General features: G+C 40.6%; 1 protein-coding gene across 2 annotated transcripts in view; it reads left to right on the top strand.

Annotated features, from left to right (window-relative positions):
- The window catches only part of pde8b (phosphodiesterase 8B), a 106418-nt gene extending 85686 nt beyond the window's left edge, over positions 1–20732 (top strand). For both annotated transcript variants that reach the window (XM_051938193.1, XM_022208211.2), the window contains exons 17-22: positions 1784–1982; positions 3266–3483; positions 4059–4197; positions 7449–7616; positions 8912–9041; positions 15898–20732. In XM_051938193.1, coding sequence (XP_051794153.1) covers positions 1784–1982; positions 3266–3483; positions 4059–4197; positions 7449–7616; positions 8912–9041; positions 15898–16007 — 964 coding nt within the window. In that variant the 3' untranslated portion in view covers positions 16008–20732. The remainder of the gene's footprint in view (positions 1–1783; positions 1983–3265; positions 3484–4058; positions 4198–7448; positions 7617–8911; positions 9042–15897) is intronic.
- The last annotated feature ends 1758 nt before the right edge of the window (positions 20733–22490 follow it).

Raw genomic sequence — 22490 nt, 5'->3', positions numbered from 1 at the left:
CTGGCTCCGTTTTAGAATTGATTTTAAGATTTTACTGATCACTTTCAAAGCTTTCCAGGGCCTTGTCCTGGCTATGTTGTAGACATGTTAACCCTGTACGTACCCTCGCCCAGCCTTAGATCCTCAGGTGAGTTGTTCCAAAGTCAAGGCTTAAATCCAGGGATGACCAGGCCTTCTCCATCAGCTTTAGAACAACCTGCCTGAGGAGATGAGGCTTGCCGAATCAGTAAATTCTTTTAAATCATTTCTTAAAACTTACTTTGATAGACTCGCCTTCCAGTAAAGTTCTCCTTTATCACTATGTCCTACCTGTCAAAGCACTTTGTGAATGTTCTTCTGAAACATGCTATACACTACCAAAATGTAATCACTTGGTCCTTGTGTCATTTCTGACCTTCACTGAAAACTTCATCCAAATCCATTATTCTGTTTTTGAGTAATGTTGCTAAAAGACAGACAGACAGATGCCGATCGTCACATAATTCCGCCAAGGAACGCGGTGATCAGTAATAGTGGCAAAAATAATAATAGTGGAATAGTGGAAACAGTGGGAAAAAATGTGAAAGGAAGAAAAAAATTTAAAAAAAAAAGAACTGACCAGAAACTGCTTGGGGTTCAGAGAAGTTAAAAGAGGTCACTGAGTCAGAAGACCTGATTTCCTCAGAAACACGGTTCCAGAGCCTCTGGGCATCGACTGCAAACATTCTGTTTCCTTCAGCTTTTAGTCAGGCTCCTAAAACACAAAAGTCCTCTGTCCTACCTCAGGATGTGTGTAAGTGCATATGGAGCTAATCGGTTGTTGATCACTAGATTTTTGGTTCAGGCGGGGAATAACACTAATGCAATAATTCAGCTGTGATGAGTGTATAAAATGGTCTTAGTGTTTTTGGAAGTTAAACGGATCAGATTTGCAGAAAAATATTTTTAGGATGATAAGAACACGACTGTGTTTGTGTAGTTTTGTGGTGTGCAGCTCAAAAGCTAGATTACTGTGAAACCAGATGCCAAGATTATCTGCAACAGGCTTGATAGGGTCCAAAAGAGAATCAGCTGATGAAGTGGTTTCACAAAAGGCTTCTTATTGATAGTTGTATGGTCATAGTGTTACGGTTACTTGATTTATTTCAGTATTGCGCTTACTTTGCACCTTCAGTAGAAAGTGGGTTAAGGATCTCTGTTTTTTTCCATCTTTATAAAATACACGTAGAGGCATTAAAGGAACAGATTATTTGCTTTCTTGTGGAGAGTTAGGAAAGAAGATCAATGTCACATTCTGACATTGTCCATTTAATAAAGAGCAGACAGTTAGCTTAGCATAGAGGTTGCCAGGCAACAGTGGTGACAAGACTTCAGTAGTTCCCGAATGTCCAACAGAAGTGAGACCCCAACTTGTTGTTTTCGTATGTTTTTATGTAGATTAAACATCAGCACTGTTCAGATGACTACTACTAAACATTTCTACATACAGAAAATATTTTTTTACAAAACTGCTCTTATGTGTAATGCTTAAAAAATGTGTAGGACAAAGTTAATCAACTAAGATTCAAACCATTTAACAAAGATGAAGATGCAGGGGGGAAGAAACTTAATGAAGCAAATCCAGTAAATTGACAAAGCTATGAGAACATTATTTTCAGTGTTTTTTCATTCTTTTTGAAGCCTTGCACAAGTAGGCCTATAAAAGAGGAAAAGCGTTTCATTCTCAGAAGTCTCTCTGGGAAGTCTGGGAAACTGAGCATTGATGTCTGACCTTGTTCCCGTCCTCTGTGTGATCCCTTTGCAGACCTCTGACTTATCTCGGCCTCAAGATTTTCACCAGTTTCGGAGTGTGTGAGTTCCTGAACTGCTCAGAGGCGACACTGCGCTCGTGGCTGCAGCTCATGGAGGCCAGCTACCACTCGTCCAACTCCTACCACAACTCCACGCACGCTGCAGACGTGCTGCATGCTACTGCCTACTTTCTACGCAAAGAGAGAGTCAAGGTTAGCAGAAAAACACATATTGGGTGTCTTTGACCTTTAGTAGATGGTTCATTCCAGAATTGGAGGACATTTAGGCTTCGAAATTTATGAAAAATAAACCGTCTCTTTTCCAGTTTTCTGCTACATATTCATCAATAATAGGTCGTAAACGATCAAAGACTTGATTGGCTCAGCTTACACATCAATGATACCATTTTTATTCCATGTCTTACTTGCTGTTTGCTAACCCTACTCTAATCACAGTAACAGTGTTGCTAAACCAAAATGCACTGAAGGTACTGAATGCTACGCACATCAAATTTACAATCACTACAAAGTGAGAAAAAGATAGTTGCAGAAACATCAAATCATTTAAATATGTTAATAACAAGAAAAGGTAACATCAGATTCCTGTTTTCCTTGATCAAATGGTGTGTTTAAGAACACAGGCTGTGGTTCACTGTGCATATTGTAAAAACTTGAAATGGAATTTTACATCAGGAGTGAAATTTGCCTAAAGCAGCTTTTTTTCAATAAAACACAAGGAAAATATAGCTTTATAATGCATTCCAAAGTAGCATAAATTGCAATTAGAATATTAGAAATTATAATAATAACATCAATAGATGGAAAGAAACTATCGCGTAGACTATGATACAACTCTGCTTTGACAGATTCTCTGTGTTTATAGATATTATACTATGAAAAATGATTCATTGAACACTTTTGTAGTGAAAACTTCAGTTCAGTCTTTTTATCTCAAAAATTTTTTTAAGAAAGCTGAAATTTTATGGTAAACGACTGTTAGACGATTTAAATATTATTTTCCTTTTTTTAAACTTTTATTTTGTTGTTTTTAGTAAACAGTAGTAGTCAATAGTATTGTTGTCCTAATATTTTTTTTTTCAAAGATATGGAATAAATTACTAAAATTAAAAAACTAACAATTTTCTAAAGTTCATTTTTTAGAGTATCACGACATATTTTATATGACAAGATGTCTTAAAATACAAAAATATAAAGTTATTGTGTGCTGCTCTTTATCTGAATGAAGTGAAATGTAAAAGATGCCACCTGAACCTACATTTTGAAATTGTCACCCATAGGAAACCAAACAGTCATGAAAACCCGTAGGTCTTCAGCTGTTAATAACTGCTCGTATTTGTTTATAGTGATACATGATACAGATAGATTGATTAATATTATAATTACTGAGAACAAAAACAAGATCTGGCCAGTATCTGTACATATGTGCAGTTCGGTCTGGTACTGACGTCACCCTCCGTCTCTGCTGTTTCCTTCAGAGCAGTCTAGACCAGCTGGATGAGGTGGCAGCATTGATAGCAGCTACGGTCCATGACGTGGATCACCCCGGCAGGACCAACTCCTTCCTGTGTAATGCAGGCAGTGAACTGGCCATCCTCTACAACGACACGGCCGTGCTGGAGAGCCACCACGCTGCCCTCGCCTTCCAGCTCACTGTGCGCGACAGCAAGAGCAACATCTTCAAGAACATCGACAGGTCAGCAGCAGGAGTCTATGATTACTTTAGAGCAGGGCTGTCAAACAGGCGGCCTGTGGGCCAAACCCGGCCCTCCAGAGAGTCCAATCCAGCCCGTGGACAGCTTTGCAAAGTGTAAAAATTACAGAGAGGGCATCAACTGCAATTTGTAAATTTGTAAAATTATAAATTTAAAATAATTCCTATACCATGAAAAGTTGTTTTGATCTCAAAGTAAAATACAATACAGGGGGTCCTTGACCTCTGAGTTCCGTTCCTATGGCAACGTAAGTCGATTTTCGCCATAAGTCGTAACTCCGGCAAAGATGGAAACAAAGCTGTTATGAAAGGCAAAAAGTTAGCAAATGTAGCACAATCCTTGTGAGTTTGGAGTTGTCGTTATTTACAGGTTATTGCGCTCTGATTTTACTGGTGTGGACCACTTGAGATCAAACTGGGCTGTATGTGGCCCCTGTACTAAAATGAGTTTGACAGCCCTGCTTTAGAGACTTAGAAAGTTCCCTTCACCAACAACAACCTGGGCCTGATGTGAGTTCATGCAGTAATTCTCTGGTGTTTGTTGTGGTTGCTGACAGGAATCAGTTCCGAACCCTGCGTCAGGCCATCATTGACATGGTTCTGGCCACAGAGATGACCAGACACTTTGAACACGTCAGCAAGTTTGTCAACAGCATCAACAAGCCGATGGCTGCCATCGAAGAGACCAGCACAAGTGTAAGTGAGAGTGTATCAGCAAAGAGGATAACATGTGCCATTATTCCCTTTATTAGAGAGTAACAATGGGCAGACAGAATAGAAATGTGTGACAGCAGAGCAGGTAAACAGCATGCAGTAAAGGTTTGGGCTAGCCAGGAATCAAACCAAGGACTTTCTGCTGGAAGGCATTTCTCTGACCTGGTACATGTCCTAACCACTTGGCTACTGAGCCACACCAGGGCTACACTGTTTTATAAGCTGCTATTTTTCCAATAATTTCCCAAGGCTTTTTGGAATGAATTGTGAATTGTACAATTGCACCTAGACAGAGGAAAGATAAAGCTCTGAGACTGCTGTAGTTTTGGCAGTTTGTTGATTTCCATCAGAATCTTCCTTGAATCATGTTTAAAAGGACAGATTTTAATTCTTAATCAGTTCTCTGTACACATGAAAGCCTAAACTGACCTATGCTCATGTTTCTGCATGTTCAGCTGACCTTTTTAACACCTAGTTCAATAAGGAAAGATCATATCAAGCAGAGAGCAAATGTTTGTTCCAGAAACATGGCTGAAGGATCACTGATGTGACGTTGAGACTGAGCGTGAAGTGATTTTGAGAGAGTAGGAAGTGGAAGGGACGATGAGATTAGAGCAGCAGTAATAGCTCATGTTCACCAAGAGGAATGGAGACAGAATGTAAGTGATCAGATTTGCCTTACTGAACTTAGACATAAGCTTCTTAAAGGACTGTAGGTCACACCAGCACAGCAGCTAATAAGACCTAATGAAACCTCTGAACCCCTAAAACCAACCAGTGGATTTAAAAGGTACTGCTAGAAAAAATCATAGATTTTTCAAGTTTCAGATGGTTCTTGAACAATTTATCAAACTCCAGCAACTATTCACCACTTTCTTCTTCACTACTTTTGCAAAAAAAAAACATGAATTCCCTAAGAATCTCCACAGCGCGTCCTGGAGAAATGTTTGTTTTGCTAAACATTGAACTCCTTAATGTAGACAAAGGGGGAGTAAAAGGTTAAGCTTGTGTTCTTCTATATTTTCCTTATAATGCATTGGTCTTACTGGAAGAAGTGGTATGTTTTCTGGGGACAGTTTAGATCTGTTTATTTTCACGCATGATGCTTTAACCCTCTGAATGCCAAAACCTGCTGGAAGGTTGGAAAGGCGTGCTATCTTTTTAAAAAAAATACCAGAATGACACCATTTATTACTGTCAGAAACTGTGAAAACAGCAAGAATTGTCAGATTTTTGACTTTCTGATGGGACTTGGGGTAAATTTAACCAAATCTAAGCTTAAAACTGCAACATTTTTAATCAAAAGCAGTTTATTCCACACTTTTTTAATAATAACCAAAAACAAATCATCTAGACATATAGTAGCCATGGGTTGGCTGCTTCAATAGAGGTGCAGTACTTTACTTTGTGGTGAAAATGAGCTCACAGTGAGCAAAAAACACCCAGAAAGTGCCTGGTATTCAGAGGGTTAATTAGATAGACCCTCCAGAAAAACGCGGGCAAAAATCCTTGATTATGCGAAAAAAATATGCGGGGTTTTTATGCCATTTTATGCGGGGAAATTGCGGAAAGTTGCAAAGTATACGAATAGTTGTGAAATATGCTAAAAGATACGAAATATGTAAGAACTGGGGGAAAAAAAGTGATTCTTCTCCTACATCCTGTTACTAGGCTACCACTGAATGAAAAAGAGCAATATAAAGATAAACAGACATACTACATGCAAGACATATCACAGTAAGTGCTGCCAATGTTTCATTTATTATCAGCTTAAGCATGACTTAAACATTCCTCAATCACAAATTTCTCAGAATTAAAACATTCTTTCTGCTTAGTTATACTTTGAGGTAGAGCAAACTACTTGCAACACGGCTGATTTTCTTCGTTGCTCCAGAACGATGTTGCACACGGTGCAAAAAAAGTTTCCCACCACTTTCGTGCAGTAAATCTGGGTACTGTTTTGCCCGGTCTCTGGCTGAAATATTCGTAGGTAAATGTGATCTCTGAGCATTCGCCATTCTGATTTTTCATCTCTGAGCGCCGCGCTCCGCATCAGGTCGTGCTTCTCGTGTGTGCGTGTGTGAATGCGCGAACTGATGACGTCAGGCCGGGCGTCACATAAAAACTCACTCACAGCTCCATTTATATTGGTTATAGTTTTCTCATTTTATGCAGAAATTGTGAAATCAAGCGGGACCCGCATATTTCTCTTTTTTTTCGTGGAAATGTGAGATTCTTGCCGGAATTATACGCTGTTTTGCGGGGATTATGCAGACCTGCCAACCTTGGCGAAATATTTTGCGTACCACTTAATCTCACACACGCACGCGCAAACACGCACGCACGCACACACACACACACACACAGCTCGCGCTCATGTCGATAGGAAAAAAAACTCGGTGCTTATTTCCCCGATATGACATCGTATTTTCAATGTGAAAGTAACGTTATTAACAGTACATATTTGCCAAAAGACACACACGTGCACTCACGCGTGCACACACACACACACACACACACACACACACACACACACACACACACACACACACACACACACACACACACACACACACAGAGACACACACCATTTTACCGTTTTAATCGCCAGCTGCTGCGGGTGGGGGCACAGGGAACGGGGAGAGAGGCAGAGGGAGGCAGAGGACAGGAGAGAGCGGGCCAAAAAGGGTTCGGCAGACTCGTTATTCTCCGCTACTCTGTGATGATTGGTTGAAATTGCACCACTACACTGCTGCATCATGTTGTCAGGCATGAGTATTGCACGTCCACATTTCTAACAGCACTCACAGATGTCTGCAGCTTTTTGAGTAGTTTAATGAGGCGGAGCGCACCAGCGTATTTTGATGTCAAATTGCGTAACTGCTACGCAAAATGCGTACAGGTTGGCAGGTCTGGATTATGTGGCCTTTTGGGAAATAATTGACCCCCGCATAATCAGCGGCATTTTGGTGATTAATGCGGGAATTCATGCAATCGCATAATCGCGTTTTTCTGGAGGGTCTAATTAGAGATGTTTTAGCAGTTGGTTCATTTCAAAACTTTCAAGGAATTTGTTTCAATTTCTCAGACACCCAGAGTGTTCCCAGACTGACAATGTGCAGCAGTAAAAGCGTGTCTAAGCCCACGGGCCAACAGCATGTATAGAACACTGCGTGCTGTTTTTGTGTGTGCGTGCAGATGTTTACCGTTCCTGACATGTGCTTTTCCTGCAGAGCGTAAACAGCGACTGTGAGGGTCAGGCCAACATCCGCAACTCTCCAGAGAACCGTCTGCTGATAAAGAGGATGCTGATCAAGTGTGCAGATGTGGCAAACCCCTGCAGACCGCTGGAGCTGTGCATCGAGTGGGCCGGACGGATCTCTGAGGAGTACTTTGCACAGGTGTGGGGGCAGCACTAATACCGCTCAGTTTAATTCACCTTATTCAGCTCCGCCCATTTTCCAACGGGCGGGACTTCCTGTTTTGAGTAGCACTTCCAGTAACTCGGTCATGGCGGTGTTTACAACTGAGAAAGTGATGCGGGAAGAAACGAAAACCTCTTTAAAAAAACAGAAATGGATCTCATCTGCCTCATCCGCGACTTATTACAGAGTGGGAGGATGACATGAAAAAGTGGCCACAAGTCATGGTTGGCGATATTTTTTAACTATTTCGTGTTGTCTCTTGGCGTTGATCGCTCGGCTATGAGGGATTATAAGAGCACTGAAGCCTATCAATATTTGCACAGTAGTAAAGTCGGCGCTGTTCTGTTACATCAAGAACGGGAATATACATTTCTTAAAGCTAATGTCAGCCCGAGTCAGGCTAGTACCTCCTCACACATGGCGTGGGTGTTGGTGACAGCTGATGGAGTGGTGGAGACGCTCCTGTATCGCTGGGTTGGGACGGTTCTGCAGTCACGCGGCTGCGATATTATGGAAGGTATGTTGATTTGAATAAAACTTAATTTGATTCATGTATATACGATGTGGCTGTGCAAACGGAGGTTGGTATTGTCATTTCTGAAACAGCTCCTGCAGTTTACTGTGTTATTAGCCCTGTCACAAGCTAATGCTAATTCCCTGGAGCAACAAAAACTGATTCTGACCAAACCGCAGTCATAACAACGTTTCAAAATAGCAGGGAGTGTCTTTTTACCTCACTGATGGCATAGCTAGGTCTTTAGTGGAAACTGAACTTTGTTAGAATCGCTGTAGCTGCGCTGACAGTGACCGATGCGAGCTGTATGTTTATATAGCCATGAGCTGGTCCGCAGCATTCAGATCTAACCTTTCCGTGCTCTAAACAATTCTGAGAGAGAGAAAGCTTCATCTTTCCCCAGTTGTTGCGGCACCTACGGACAGCGCAATTGATGCCAAACATGTTAAAATCGCTTAAAAGAACAGTTAAAAGTAACTACAGTAGCGAGAGGACTCGATGTTGTTGTAGGGCAAAGACGGTCAATCGGAAGTCGCTCTCAAAAATGGCGCCGCCCTGCCTCACTTCCTGAATAAGGTGAATAGAGCAAAGCCAACAACAGCACCGGATCTGTGAAGGGAGGCAGCCATTCGTTACCAACCGCTTTCATTGTCTCACTTGGCATAATTTATTTTGTCCATAACCTCTCACCTTCCACGCTGCACTAATCATCTCCCTTACTGTCACTTCATTGTTCTCTCTGTGCCTTTCCCTGCAGACGGATGAGGAGAAGAGGCAGGGGCTGCCAGTGGTGATGCCAGTGTTTGACAGGAACACCTGCAGCGTGCCCAAGTCTCAGATCTCCTTCATAGACTACTTCATCACTGATATGTTTGACGCCTGGGATGGTAAGAGCAACATTTTCTGCTGCAATGTGTCTGAATGTCTTAATTTTAGTGGGAGGTGTAGTGACCAGTAAGTTGTATTTTCATCACCATATGAACAATAGGCGCACCGCAAAAGACTGCTTGAAGCACAACGAATAAGACAAATAAACGTATTTACACGTGCTAAGAATTCACAATCAGCATGCAAACATTTGATCTACCCAGTGGCTATGTGAGCCATGCATTCATACCATTTGGCCAGTTGGATAAAGCTGACTGGGGTTAGACAGCAGAAAGGCTGAGGACAGAGAGAAGAGCAATGGTGGAGTGAAGAAGAAAATACTTCATGCCTGTGAACCCTAAAACCCTTGGGCGAGTGTGAAAGGCTTTTTTTTTTTTGATTGTCAAAACTACAACATTTATCAAAGCTAGAAACAGTAAAAACTGAGGGAATCATCTTTTTTTGTTTACTCTCTGACAATCGTGTAAGATGCAGTTCAATCAGGAAAACTGTCAAAACATAAGATAAAAACAGTTGGATATTTCTTTAAAATCACATGATTTATTACACCACCAAGGAAGTTATGTGACGATCGGCGTCTGTCTGTCTGTCTGTCTGTAACATTACTCAAAAACAGACTAACGGATTTAAAATTTCAACAAAGGTCAAAAATGACACAAAGACCATCAGATTACATTTTGGCAGTGATACAGCTTATAGTCTGGATCCACGGATTTGTTGAAGATTTCCGTATCAATGCGAAATAGCATCACGGCGTCACTGTAACTATGACAAGTGAACACCACATCAGCTGCCTGCTGACGATCACATGATTGCGATCCTAGTACAAATCCACCGCTGCGGACTTACCACGACTTATCCATCAGAAATTATACAACCACAAACAAATTAAAACTGTAAATCCTAGCTATGGTATGTAGAGCTACCAGTATTGGTAGCATCTGTGGACACATGGAGAAATGTTGTATATGCTGATTCCAAGTTTTTTCAGTTTTTGTAGTCAATGTTGAGTCCAAATCTTATACCATTTTTCGAGGTAATAAACACTTCGAGTACATTCAAGGTATTCAAATACATTCAATGTACACTACGGTTCAAGAGTATGGGGTCACTTAGAAATGTTCTTTTATTTGAAAGAAAAGCATTTTTTCAATGAAGACCACATTAAATGAATCAGAAATACAGTCTAGACATTGTTAATGTGCTTAATGACTATTCTAGCTGGGAACAGATGATTTTTAATGGAATATCTCCATAGGGGTACAGAGGAACATTTCCAGCAACCATCACTCCTGTGTTCTAATGCTACATCGTGTTAGCTAATGGTGTTGAAAGGCTGATTGATGAGTAGAAAACCCTTGTGCAGTTTTGTTAGCACATGAATAAAAGTGTGAGTTTTCATGGAAAACATGAAATTGTCTGGGTTTTCCCAGACTTTTGAAACGTAGTGTATATTCTTGACAAAGGAATAGCTGCACAATTTATTAAGAAAAAAGTGCATTTCTGCATCCAAGCTGTTCACAGTCTACTGTTGCTTCACAAGCTTCAAAAGACAGAGAAGACCTGTATTCTCTTCACTCATGTCAGAAAATGTTTCTGGGATAAGCAGGGGGCATCATGACAAAGACTTCAGCGAAGCTTAATGGCCTCCACCCACAGCTGATGTGCTCAAAACAAGCTCAGGCCAACAAGGACAGTGTTTGTTCATGCCAGTGTTTTGTAATAGAGCTATGTTTGGTTTTATATCATGTGTCTGTTGACGAAAACAGAAGCACTAGCAGAGGACTAGTGTCCATTGTGTTCAATTTGTGTTGAGTTTTTTGATTATTGATTTGCAATGGTGCGAATTATTAAGAGTTGTTTTCAATATTTCCACTTTAAACGTCCTATCACGAATGGTGCTCTCCCTTTATGACTCTTATGTGGCAGGAGATTTAAAATAGGGTTTTATTCAACATATTAGTTAAAATTGGTCATGATTGTCATTCCCAACAGAAACAGAAGCATCCCAGGTGCAGAGCTTTGAATCGCTGCCCACATTTCCCGTTTATTCAACAATTCAAATAGAATGAATGAATCAAGAGGCAGTTCAGTCCAAACATTAGTCTAAATCAAAACCTCATAGTCACATCTTCACTCCCACCCTCCATTACTGCCTTCTGCATTATTCTTGGCAGATCTCAGGATAGGAAATTACAGCAAAGGGATGAAGAGGAGGAGTCGTGAAAACCGGGAATGGATAGTGTGGTGCTTATACGAGCCACCCATTCCCACTGAATTCCCTCTCAGCATAGTCTTCCCGAGAGGGAAGTTGTTTACTGTCAATATGGCTCTGATGTCACGGAAAGATTCCAAATGCCGGTGGGACAGGGAGAAATTGCTAGAGGCGTCAGGGGAGGGGAAGTTGGGAAAAGAGTAGCGGGGATGGGGGGGGTTTACGATCACTCAGTTTGGGGGAAGGACGAGCGGTCAAGCAGGACTCCACTTGAACACAAAAACACACATGCAGCCGCTTTCAGTTCACCAGGGTCACAGCCGGGTCACGGCGGGGGTCATTGCTAGTTCCAAAGAATGTAGTACGAGTCGAACCGGAAATGAGGACGTAAACAAGAAAGCAGGTCGTACGCTGGGAACGCACACTGCACACCCAGAGCTGTGAGTGTGAGAAAGAAAGGCAGAGAGACCTTCAACCCCAGCAGGCCTCTGAATGTGGGAGCAACATTGCAGAGTGTACATAACACTCACCACTGAACAGGAACTGAACACACCCTCATACACACATCGTCGAGGTGAGCAGCTCGTGTGGAATGATAACAGGATAACAGGTGTCTAGAAAGTTTACATTTCAACTGAGGTGTTTGTGTTTAATTCTGAGGGATCAATTCAGTTTTTGAGCAGATCTTGAATTACTCATTTGTGGTGCGCTGTGCTTTCAGGAGGAAAAAAAACCAAATCCAAGCATGAAATCAATCTACATGTCTTTTTACTCCGCCAAAGGACGGCTGGGTCAAGTGACACCTAGCGTACATGTGTCTGTTTGTCTGTCTGCCTTTCTGTTAGCAACATTACTCAAAAACGGAATTACGGATTTGGATGAAAGTTTCAGGGAAGATCAGAAATGGCACAAGGACCAAGTGATTAGATTTTGGCAGTGATGTGACTCATAGTCTGGATACATGGATTTGTTAAAGGTTTATGTATCATTGCTAGATAGCAGCACGGCGTCACTGTTACTGACTACAAGTGAACACTACGTCAGCTGCCTGCTGATGATCGCATGATTGCGATCCTACTACAAATCGACCTGACTTATCGGGACTTATTTGTTGGAAAGGATATAAGGAACAATTGATTATATTGTGGGGGTGTTTCTGGGTCTCATCAATTCCTGCCTACATATTTAGGTCAGGCAATTCGGTATCCACACATAACGTGCACATGCATAACACACGCACATTAAATGGCCACATAGTGCCTGATTTCTGCCACTATTTTTTCCAAGATTTCAGCTGTCAGAAATAATACAACGACTAAGCAGCCTTGGAGGAGTACTGCGGTCCCCCCAGTGCTTTTCTTGTTAAAATACTCCATAAGCCATTTGCTCCACACTGATTCTGTAAGAAAGAAAATATTATGCATTCCTCATTGCAACCAAGAAACCATTCATGACTCAGCTGCAACCAACAGTCACATGGCAAAAGTTCAGGGACTTTTCAGCTGAACTGCAGGCTGTGTTTACACAAAGCAGAGAGGAGACAAGTATGGAAACAAATTACAAACAGAAGAGGTAAAATATCCACAGTATGTGGAGCCAGCATGTCTTCCAGTGTTTGTAATTCCTGTGGACACTTGGGAAAATGTTGTACATGCTGATTTCTTTTCCTTTTCAGTTTTGGTTAACTTTTGTCACGTTATGGTCTTTTGAGAATAAATTAAAGAGCTTAAAATAGCTGATCTGAAGAAAAGAGAAAATTTAGCAGCAACTATTTTGGTGTTTGTTAGGTAACTTCTCCTCCAGGCTGAAGATTCTTTATTATCACTGTAAACTGGACTGTGTTTTGGAAATTATTTATAGTAACAGCACCATATTTTGACAGCCATGTTTTGTTTGCCCAGACAGTGGTGTTTTTTTAACCACAGAATGGGGAACAGTAAGACAAGGAGGGGATTTGATACTAACTAAACTCTGGAAGATGTCCACTTGATTTGACTCGGACTTCTGAAGCCTGATTTTTTTTTCAGCGTTTTTTCCCCGTTTAATTCTTCAGTGGGAAAAGACTGACATTAAATAATGACTGTAAAAAAACAAGAAATGTTTTCACATTTTTTCCAACTTTTGCGGATGATGGGTCTATTTGTAGCACTGCTCTGATGTCACCAATTTGAATCTTACATAATGCCGGTATTTCTTCCAGTTAAAATCTTCCTGCAGCCTCAAGATGTCAGTTTGCTTCCCATAATCATGTCTTCAGAGAGGTTAGAAATAAGAACCATACACCTCATTAGAACCTTATATCCTTGAATTTATTTGTACATTTGAAACTGTAATTTAAACCTCTTTTAGACTGGGAACCCTCCCTGTTACAGTCTCTTAAAGCTGCTGTCCGGAGTTTCCGTTTGTTTTCAATTTATGTATCATTTTTTAACAAAGCTTAAATGTGTTAGTCTAGTTCGATACTATAATATAAAGTTAGTATGACGCGATATGAAAATTTATTCCTGAGCTCCGCCTTCCTCTCATAGACCCCCATGTTATTCCAAAAAGCGCCGGTCGCTGCCGACCAATCAAGTTCGAGCTTCAGCTTTGTCATGCTGTCAATCAACGGTTACGCGCACAGCAAGCACGCCCATGCAGAGGTGGGCGAGCTACGCACTACGCAACCGCGCACACATTTGTTTTGCTTCTGGAGGAGAGAGCATCAGGGCTCAGCAACTTCCAGAAAAGTTACCAATCCCACGGCTTGTCAGACCAAGAGACTGCAGGACGTTTTTTGGCTCGGGGTGCTCGCGTCGCTCCCCGACCACGGCCTCCATAGCCCGCCTGACGGCTTCGTTTAGATGCCTGACCTCTGGAGGAAGATGTTGGGGCGTCTGGGACATACTCTTCGTCAGAGGAGTCATGCAATTCTGAACTCTAGATAGAAATAAATAAACAATGTAACGCATATACACGCGTAAATACATAAGTTACACAGACAAACAATCACACTCACATTCACACCTATGTATGATTTAGAGTCACCAATTAACCTCAGCATGTTTTTGGACTGTGGGAGGAAGCCGGTGAACCCGGAGAAAACCCACGCATGTACAGGGAGAACATGCAAACTCCATGCAGAAAGATCCCAGGTCCAGGCCGGGACACAAACCAGAGATCTTCTAGCTAAAAGGCGACAGCGCTAACCACTAAACCAATGTGCACCCCTGAAGGGAATATTCAAAAATGGCCAAAATGAAACCATTTCTTGGAGTAAGACACTGTAAAAACATAAATAACCATCACATGTTCAACTCATCAATGAAAAAATCCAATCAAAGCTAAAAATCACTTTATTCTACATGTTTCCTTGTGTAATTTCTGACGGATAAGTCCAGATAAGTCTGCAGTGGTCGATTTGTTGTAGGATCTCAATCATGTGATCGTCAGCAGGCAGCTGACGTTGCGTTTACTTGTCATAGTTACAGTGACGCCATGCCACTACCTCTCAATGATACAGAAAACTTTAGGAAGTCTGTGGATCCAGACTATAAGCTGTATCACTGCCAAAATCTAATTATTTGGTCCTTGTGTCATTTCTGACCTTCACTGAAAATTTAATCCAAATCTGTTTTTCAGTAATGTTGCGCACAGAAACACAAATGTATACCGATCGTCACATAACTGTGCCATGTTCCTTGGCGGAGTAATGATGCAAAAGTAAAAATATAATTAAAACAAAACATACAGTACTCCTCAGCACAATCATGAAGCAGTTAGTGACTCGGCTGTGACCAGCAGTCAGAAATCCTGAAATGATTTGGCTGAACCGCAGGCTGTGTTTACACCGAGCAAATGGGTGTCAAATATCGAAACGAGTTAAATTTAATATTACCTAGTAAAATATCTGTTGTATGTAAACTTACCATTTGGCAGCATCTGTAGACTTGCACACTACTGTTTAAAAGTTTGGGGTCACTTAGAAAAGTCCTTACTTTTGAAAGAAAAACAGATTTTTTCAATGAAGATCACATTAAATTAGTCAGAAATCCAGTCTAGACATTGTTAATGTGGTTAATGACTGTTCTAGCTGGAAACAGCTGATTTTGAATGAAATATCTCCATAGGAGTACAGAGGAACATTTCCAGCAACCATCACTCCTGTGTTCTAATGCTACATTGTGTTAGCTAATGGTGTTGAAAGGCTAATTGATGACTACAAAACCCTTGTGCAGTTGTAGCACATGAATAAAAGTGTGAGTTTTCATGGAAAGCATGAAAAAAAAGATTAAAAAAGACTAAAGCAACTTTTTTTGGTTTAATGATTGATGGCACTGTAACTGTGTCATACTGCACAAAAGAAATGTTCGAGGTTCTATCTACCTCTAGCCCTGGTTGTGCTGTTTCCATAGAGGTGCAGGATTTTTGTGAGAAATTAGTCCACAGTGAGTATAAACTTTGGTGGATTTTGCCCCCCTCGCTTATAATTTGCATAAATTAGTGTAAGTGTGCATAAGGTTGTATTAAGTCGTATTGTTTTTTACACATAGAGATGAAAAAAATGTGCTTCTGTCCTTTAAAGCCACAAAACGATCTACATCTGTGTCCTAGCGTCTGTCGTTTCTTCTACTCACCTCAGCTTCTGTGTCTCCTCACAGCCTTTGCCAGCCTGCCTGGTCTGATGGAGCACCTGTCGGAGAACTACAAGTACTGGAAGAACTTGGATGAGATGAAGTGCAAGAGCCTGCGTCCTCCCCCTCCTTCCTGACCGAATCCCCTTCTCCTCCTCCTCTCACCCATCGCTCGGAGCAGGGTGGGGCAGTGAACGCACCCCTGCTGGTGGAACTATTAGCCTTTTCAGCTGTGATTGGACAGCGCTCTGGCGTCCCGGGACACGAAAAATCGGCCAATCGGGGACTGTGAGAGCCGACACCGCCGACTAATGAACACTGAGGCGCTGTTTCCATCACAAATCACAGCTTCGTTTCTTGTGTGGTTGCAGCTGGAGGTGGTGTTCTGCCAGTGGAGGGCAGGTTGTCATTTGAGGGCCCTGTCGACTCTGTCGCCGCTTCATGGCCCCGTGAAGTATTCCTTATAGCGCCTCTATGAGACTGTGCAGACCTCATGGCTCACCTGACAATCTGTACTTAACAGTGTACCACACCAGAAACCTGCACTTTAGCCAATCAGACATCTTCATTTTGAGCTCCTTTTTGCTTGGTTTGCTTTTCACAGTTAAAAATCTCTTCATTTTCTTTGAGCAAATGGTTTTATTCAATTTCTGTATATTGCTGTAAAAGAAAATGGACAATGACAAGTGACAACAGCTAGAGACACTGAGAAATAAGTATCTAGAGTCATCTACTCGTGCTTCTCACTGGATGTGAGTGCACATCTTCAAACTGTTTTCAGAACTTGCGAAGGTGCTCAGCAGGAATTATTCATTCTTATTATCTGTGAACCGACTAGGAGACATTTTGACTTATCTCTGGGACCAAATTCTTAGCAGTCCCGTTCAGCTCTACAAAGAAAGTACTTGTTGGAAACATTTAAGAGAGTCAGTTATCTAAGAACGAAGCTTCAGTGCCAGCCAGCACAGAAACTCTAAATGTCCAGCCCCTTATATATACAGAGGTGACATCAAAGAAGGGCTGTCTTTGTGGTGATTGCTGGATTTTAAGGTCATGTAGCTGCCCAATACCCTGCTGTTTTAATTTTTCATATCACCATCCTCTGTGCACTGTGAAAGCAGCCGGTGTGGACAACGGAGATCTTCGTCAGAGCAAATGGAGGAGCAGAATTGCACTGTACCGGAGCTGTTAAGTTACATTCATAGCTTTGTGACACTAACTGTAGACGTTTGCACCCATAAACAGAGTCGAAATGAATCCTACATGAGAGCATCTGAGCAGCAGGGGCTTTGTATGTGAAGCAAGTCTGCTGAGTGTTTGGAGAACAAATCGACCTTGGTGGCCTGATAGATGTGTGACGGCGCAGCAGATCCAGGTTTAGATCCAGCTTGTAAAAGCTGCAGAGCCGGCGTCTGCTCCTTAAACTAATCAGCAGCGGCACTCAAATCCTGCATCCACAACTCTCTACATGCACATGATTGTCCATTTTTTTGGGATTCACTGACGTAGACAGTGAAGTCCATGAGATGGTGGGGTTTGTATGAGTTGGCTGCCCTCTGGTGGTCATCTAGAAGGGGTGCATGGTAGATTTTGTTATACATTGTACGTCAAATAACATCTATGAGAAATTAATGATTTATCAGCTGTTATTGGGAATGAAAAGGATAGTCATTTTTCAAAGTAAGGTATTTAACCCTCTGAACCCCAAACAGTCTCTGAACCTTTTTTTTTTTTGCTCTGGTTACGTTTTTGCTCATTTTTTACTGCAGTATAAAACCTTGCACCTCTATGGATAGAAGCAGACCGAACTTTAAAATGTCTTTTGTTCAGTTTAACAAAGTTATCATACCATAAATCATAAAAAAGAAACAAATGAAAGTTGAATGTCTTAAATGATTTTGCAAAAATTTTTTTTAAAAAAGTAGAAATTATTTCATAAGTGCCCAATAGTAGAAAAAATGCTACAGATATTTTATATAGCACATCGTTGCTCAGTGTAAACATGGCCTGCAGTCCAGTTGACAGTCCCTAAATTATTTTTATTTATTTTTTATTTTTTTATTTAATGTTTATTTAACAGGGACGATACATACAACATTGCCACAATGGGAAAATGTGAATGTATATAGGACGTCTAGCTTCAGCTGATTTGCAGTCTTTGTCCCTGGTCAGGATTTGCAGTAAAATAAATTATACAGAATACAGATACAATTTTACAAATAAAATAATACAGTGAATACACTCAATGAGTACCACAAATAAATAAACACAGTTATAGTAAATTAAAACTAAAACACAAGTTACGTTTAATTATTTTCAGCTGACTGCTGGGTGCAGTTTCTCAAATGTGCCAATGACCTGAAGGTGTTTGTTTTTTTTACAGGATTTCGAATGGTGTATCTTTAAGTGAGATAAGTACACCACTGTTCAAAAGGTTGGAGTCACTTAGAAATGTCCTTGTTTTTGAAAGAAACAAAGTTTTTTCAGTGAAGACAAAATTAAATGAATCAGAAATACAGTCGAGACATTGTTCATGTGGTAAAAGACTATTCTAGCTGGAAACGGCTGATTACTTCGCCAAGGAACGCAGCGGAGTTATGTGACAATTGGCGTATGTTTGTCCTTCCATCTATGTGCAAACTTATTCAAAACTGGACTAACAGATTTGGAATGAAATTTTCAGGGAAGGTCAGAAATGACACAAGGACCACCTCATTAGATTTTGGCAGTGATGCGGCATATAGTCTGGATCCACATATTTGTTAAAGATTTCTGTATCATTGTGAGATAGCAGCACGGCGTCACTGTAACTATGACAACAAGTGAACACTACATCAGCTGCCTGCTGATGATGACATGATTGCGACTCTACTAAAAACTGACTGTGGACTTATTGGGACTTATGGGGACTTCTCCATCAGAAATTATACAATGACTGAGCAGCCTTGGTGGAGTACTGCGCTCTTTTAGTGCTTCTTATGTTTTCATTGGAATATCTCCATAGGGATGCAGAGGAACATTTCCAGCAACCATCACTCCTGTGTTCTAATGCTACATTGTGTTAGCTAATGGTGCTGAAAGGCTCATTGATGAGTAGAAAACCCTTGTGCAATTATGTTAGCACATGAATAAAAGTATGAGACTTTATGGAAAACATGACATTTGCCTGGGCGACCGCGAACTTTAAATGGTAGTGCACATTAAGTGATTTTGACGAAATATTACAAAGTTAAGGCATTCTGATGAAACAGAATGAGAAGTTCAACGACGGGAAAGTTCAAAATTCACTGATCCTTCTATTTTCAAGCTTCTGGCTCTGGTGTAATTTAGTTTTTTTTAAAAGAACAAGCCTTTCAAACCTTTCCGTGGGTTTTAGGGTTCAGAGGGTTAAGCAAAAGCTGATGAGTGTAACTGCGCTGGAGACCGCCGCAAAAAATGAGATATTATTTGGCAAATTAGGAAAACTTAAAAGAGTGGTTAGTGGCTGTCAGTATCCATAAACTACTTTTCATGGTGAAATTCTGTGTTTTCGTCATATTTATGTTAGTGGAGGTCATGTAGAAGGATGTGTAGCTCTCTGTGTACGGTAAGTGTGCATTAACCCAGAGGACTCACATTACCGTATTAACCAAAGGCACAGAGAGCTCTTTAAAAGGTGCCTTATTCTTTTGTCATCTTTACACCTGCTAACTAAAGTATTTTTGTTCAAACAGTTCCTCCTTCTATAAGATTATAAGAAAAGCCATATGTGTTCTGGATCTTTCTTTCAAACTGTGCTGCGGTTTTCAGTCGGTGAGTCAGTGCTGATGGTTCGGTCACGATGGTCCTGACATTTTATCCTGTGTTTTGTACAACTTTGAGGTTTTTAAGGACAGAAACTGAATCAGTGCAGTCGGATCAAATTCCACGAATGCTTCAGTTCGCTTTAAAACTGTTCACCTCCATGTTCAATGTATTCACAGTGTCACTCTGTTGATGATCACGGTCTTAATCGACGCCTTAATCTTGTCACGTCTCACTGTTTAGGTCTGCTATTGTTGCAGTACACTGTAAACTACCTAATGCACCTGCTGTTCCTGTAAATACTCAGCCAATATCATTTCTGCTTTGCATTTTACATATTTTGCTTATGTGACTTTTTTGTTTGTTTTGGATGTTACATGTTGCTGTTGATTTCCAAAATTTCTAATTTTTTTACAGTGACTTGAAATGCGGCTCCACGTCTGAATGTTTCATAGCTGCTATCACTGATCATAAGAAGATATTTTTGCTAGTCTATAAAGAAGATTTCTATCGACAAAGACAATTTAAATATTTCAGATTTACATGTCGGACAGCCATGCCTTTTCTGTGAGTAGCAATGACTGGAATATGATGATTTTAATTACATTAGATGACAGCCAGTCAGTTAATGCCTCTCATTGAGTCTACTGAGGCAGAACTAGATTGTATAACTGCTTGTTATGAAATGATAAGCCTTCATCACTTAGTTATTTCTATTTCCTCTCCCTCATCTGTGACACTGATGGCCGTGACAGCGAGAACGTGCCAAGTCTGTGTTTTGCATAATTTAAAAATGGAACAACAATTAGAAAGTGATATTATATGCAGTACAAAAAATTATTTTTCAAACAAATGATCATTATCGGCCATGAGAAGCAAAGTGTGTGTTTTGAAAGATTTTACTGCCTCAAGCTTAGTAGTTACAAAGCTTTACGTTAGAGTCACCTAAAAACCATCCACGTTTGTTTGAAAAATTTAATGTGTTTTTGCTCTTTCTGGATCATGTCTTATTTTGATGTTTTCTGTCAAACACGAAAATGTATTGTAAGAGACGATTAAAGCATTCTTTAAATATGAAACTGTTCCATAAATTGCAGCAACACGTATAGAGAAATACTGTACTATGAAACTTTGTCTTTACAAAAGCTGGATCAGAAGATCAATACCACCCTGTGCATAAAAAACAACATTCATTCAACATAGAAAGTTTCGTTCACAGCCAGACGAGTGGTTTTCCCGTTTCCATATTTTGTCAGGGTTCCCAGTCCTTCCCTAAAATTATTTTCCAGGACTTTTCCAGGACATTTTCAGCCGGTACAGACACACATTATCACGTCATACACTAATACACTAATACAATCATTCTTTGGAAGTGATTGCTTCCATATTTATAACTCAGACATTTGATGTGCAGTCTGTGGCTATAATTCTAACAAATGTATCATAGAATAATGCTATTACATATATAAATGTAAAATTTACATTGTAAATAATTAGATATAAAGCTACATGAACAAAAAGGAGGAAGATAAAAAAATATACATGTATAGAAAATATGTTTATAGATCAAAAAATTTAATTGTAAAGGTAATCAAAAATTTATATTTATCTCTCTCTCTCTACAGATATAGGCAGTTATATACATATAACTTGGAGATAGAATAGAGTTTATTGCCATTTACAAGAAACAGGTACATTGAACTGAATCATTAGATATGACAAAAATAATTTAAAATACTAAGACATACACACAATTTACATATGCTAATAGCATGAAAGCAGGGATACAAGCAGATATTTATTATTTATTTAGATACAAACACAAGTAGGGTGAATAATAAGTGTTCATTGGGTCACAGTGAGTCATCTATAAAGAAACAGTAAAAGTGTAAATTTTTATGAAAATAATGAAACTCAATAAAACTGAGTTGCTGCATCTTTGTCAATGATACACGTCCTCTTCCAAGATGAGCCGGGAAGTTTGAGTCCTAATCTATGTCTGTGTGTTTGCTTCTTTACACCACTCTAGACCCTCCAGAAAAACGCAATTATGCGATCGCATGAATTCCCACATTAATCACCAAAATGCAGCTGATTATGCGGGGGTCAATTATTTCCCAAAAGGCCGCATAATCCCCACAAAACAGCGCATAATTCCCGCAAGAATCTCACATTTCCACGAAAAAAAGAGAAATATGCGGGTCCCGCTTGATTTCACAATTTCCGCATTAAATGAGAAAACTATAACCAATATAAATGGAGTTGTGAGTGAGTTTTTATGTGACGCCCGGCCTGACGTCATCAGTTCCCGCATTCACACACACACTAGAAGCACGAGCTGATGCGGAGCGCGGCGCCAGTGTTGCCAACTTAGCGACTTTCTTGCTAAATCTAGCAACTTCCCAAAGCGTCCTAGCGACTTTTTTTGTCAAAAGCGACTAGCCACAAATCTAGCGACTTTTTCTGCCGTTTTGGAGACTGACAGGAAAACTCGGATCATTCTGCAGTTACTGTTTTCAACGAGCAGCAGGTGCTGCTGTGAGCTTCTCCCCCTCCCAAAGCACAGGGTGTCAGTCCAGTAACCCCGCAACAGTCCCAGGCTGAATCCCAAACCGCCCCCTACACACTCCCCCTACACTACCGAGTGTCACTCCAAAAGAAGTCACACTCGCAGCTGTGGAGGGTAATTTACTTGAAGGGGGAGGGTATAAATACGATCGTCAGGAATGGGACACCGTCGCCAAACCGGAAAACGGAAGACGTCATCGCCATGGTAACACAAAGACGCCTACTGTGCATGGCTGTCGCGCTGTGGCACAGGTTGCAGGCAATGATGT

Source organism: Acanthochromis polyacanthus, chromosome 18, assembly GCF_021347895.1.
Source record: "Acanthochromis polyacanthus isolate Apoly-LR-REF ecotype Palm Island chromosome 18, KAUST_Apoly_ChrSc, whole genome shotgun sequence".
NCBI lineage: Eukaryota > Metazoa > Chordata > Actinopteri > Pomacentridae > Acanthochromis > Acanthochromis polyacanthus.
This window is presented reverse-complemented; position numbering and strand designations above follow the sequence as displayed.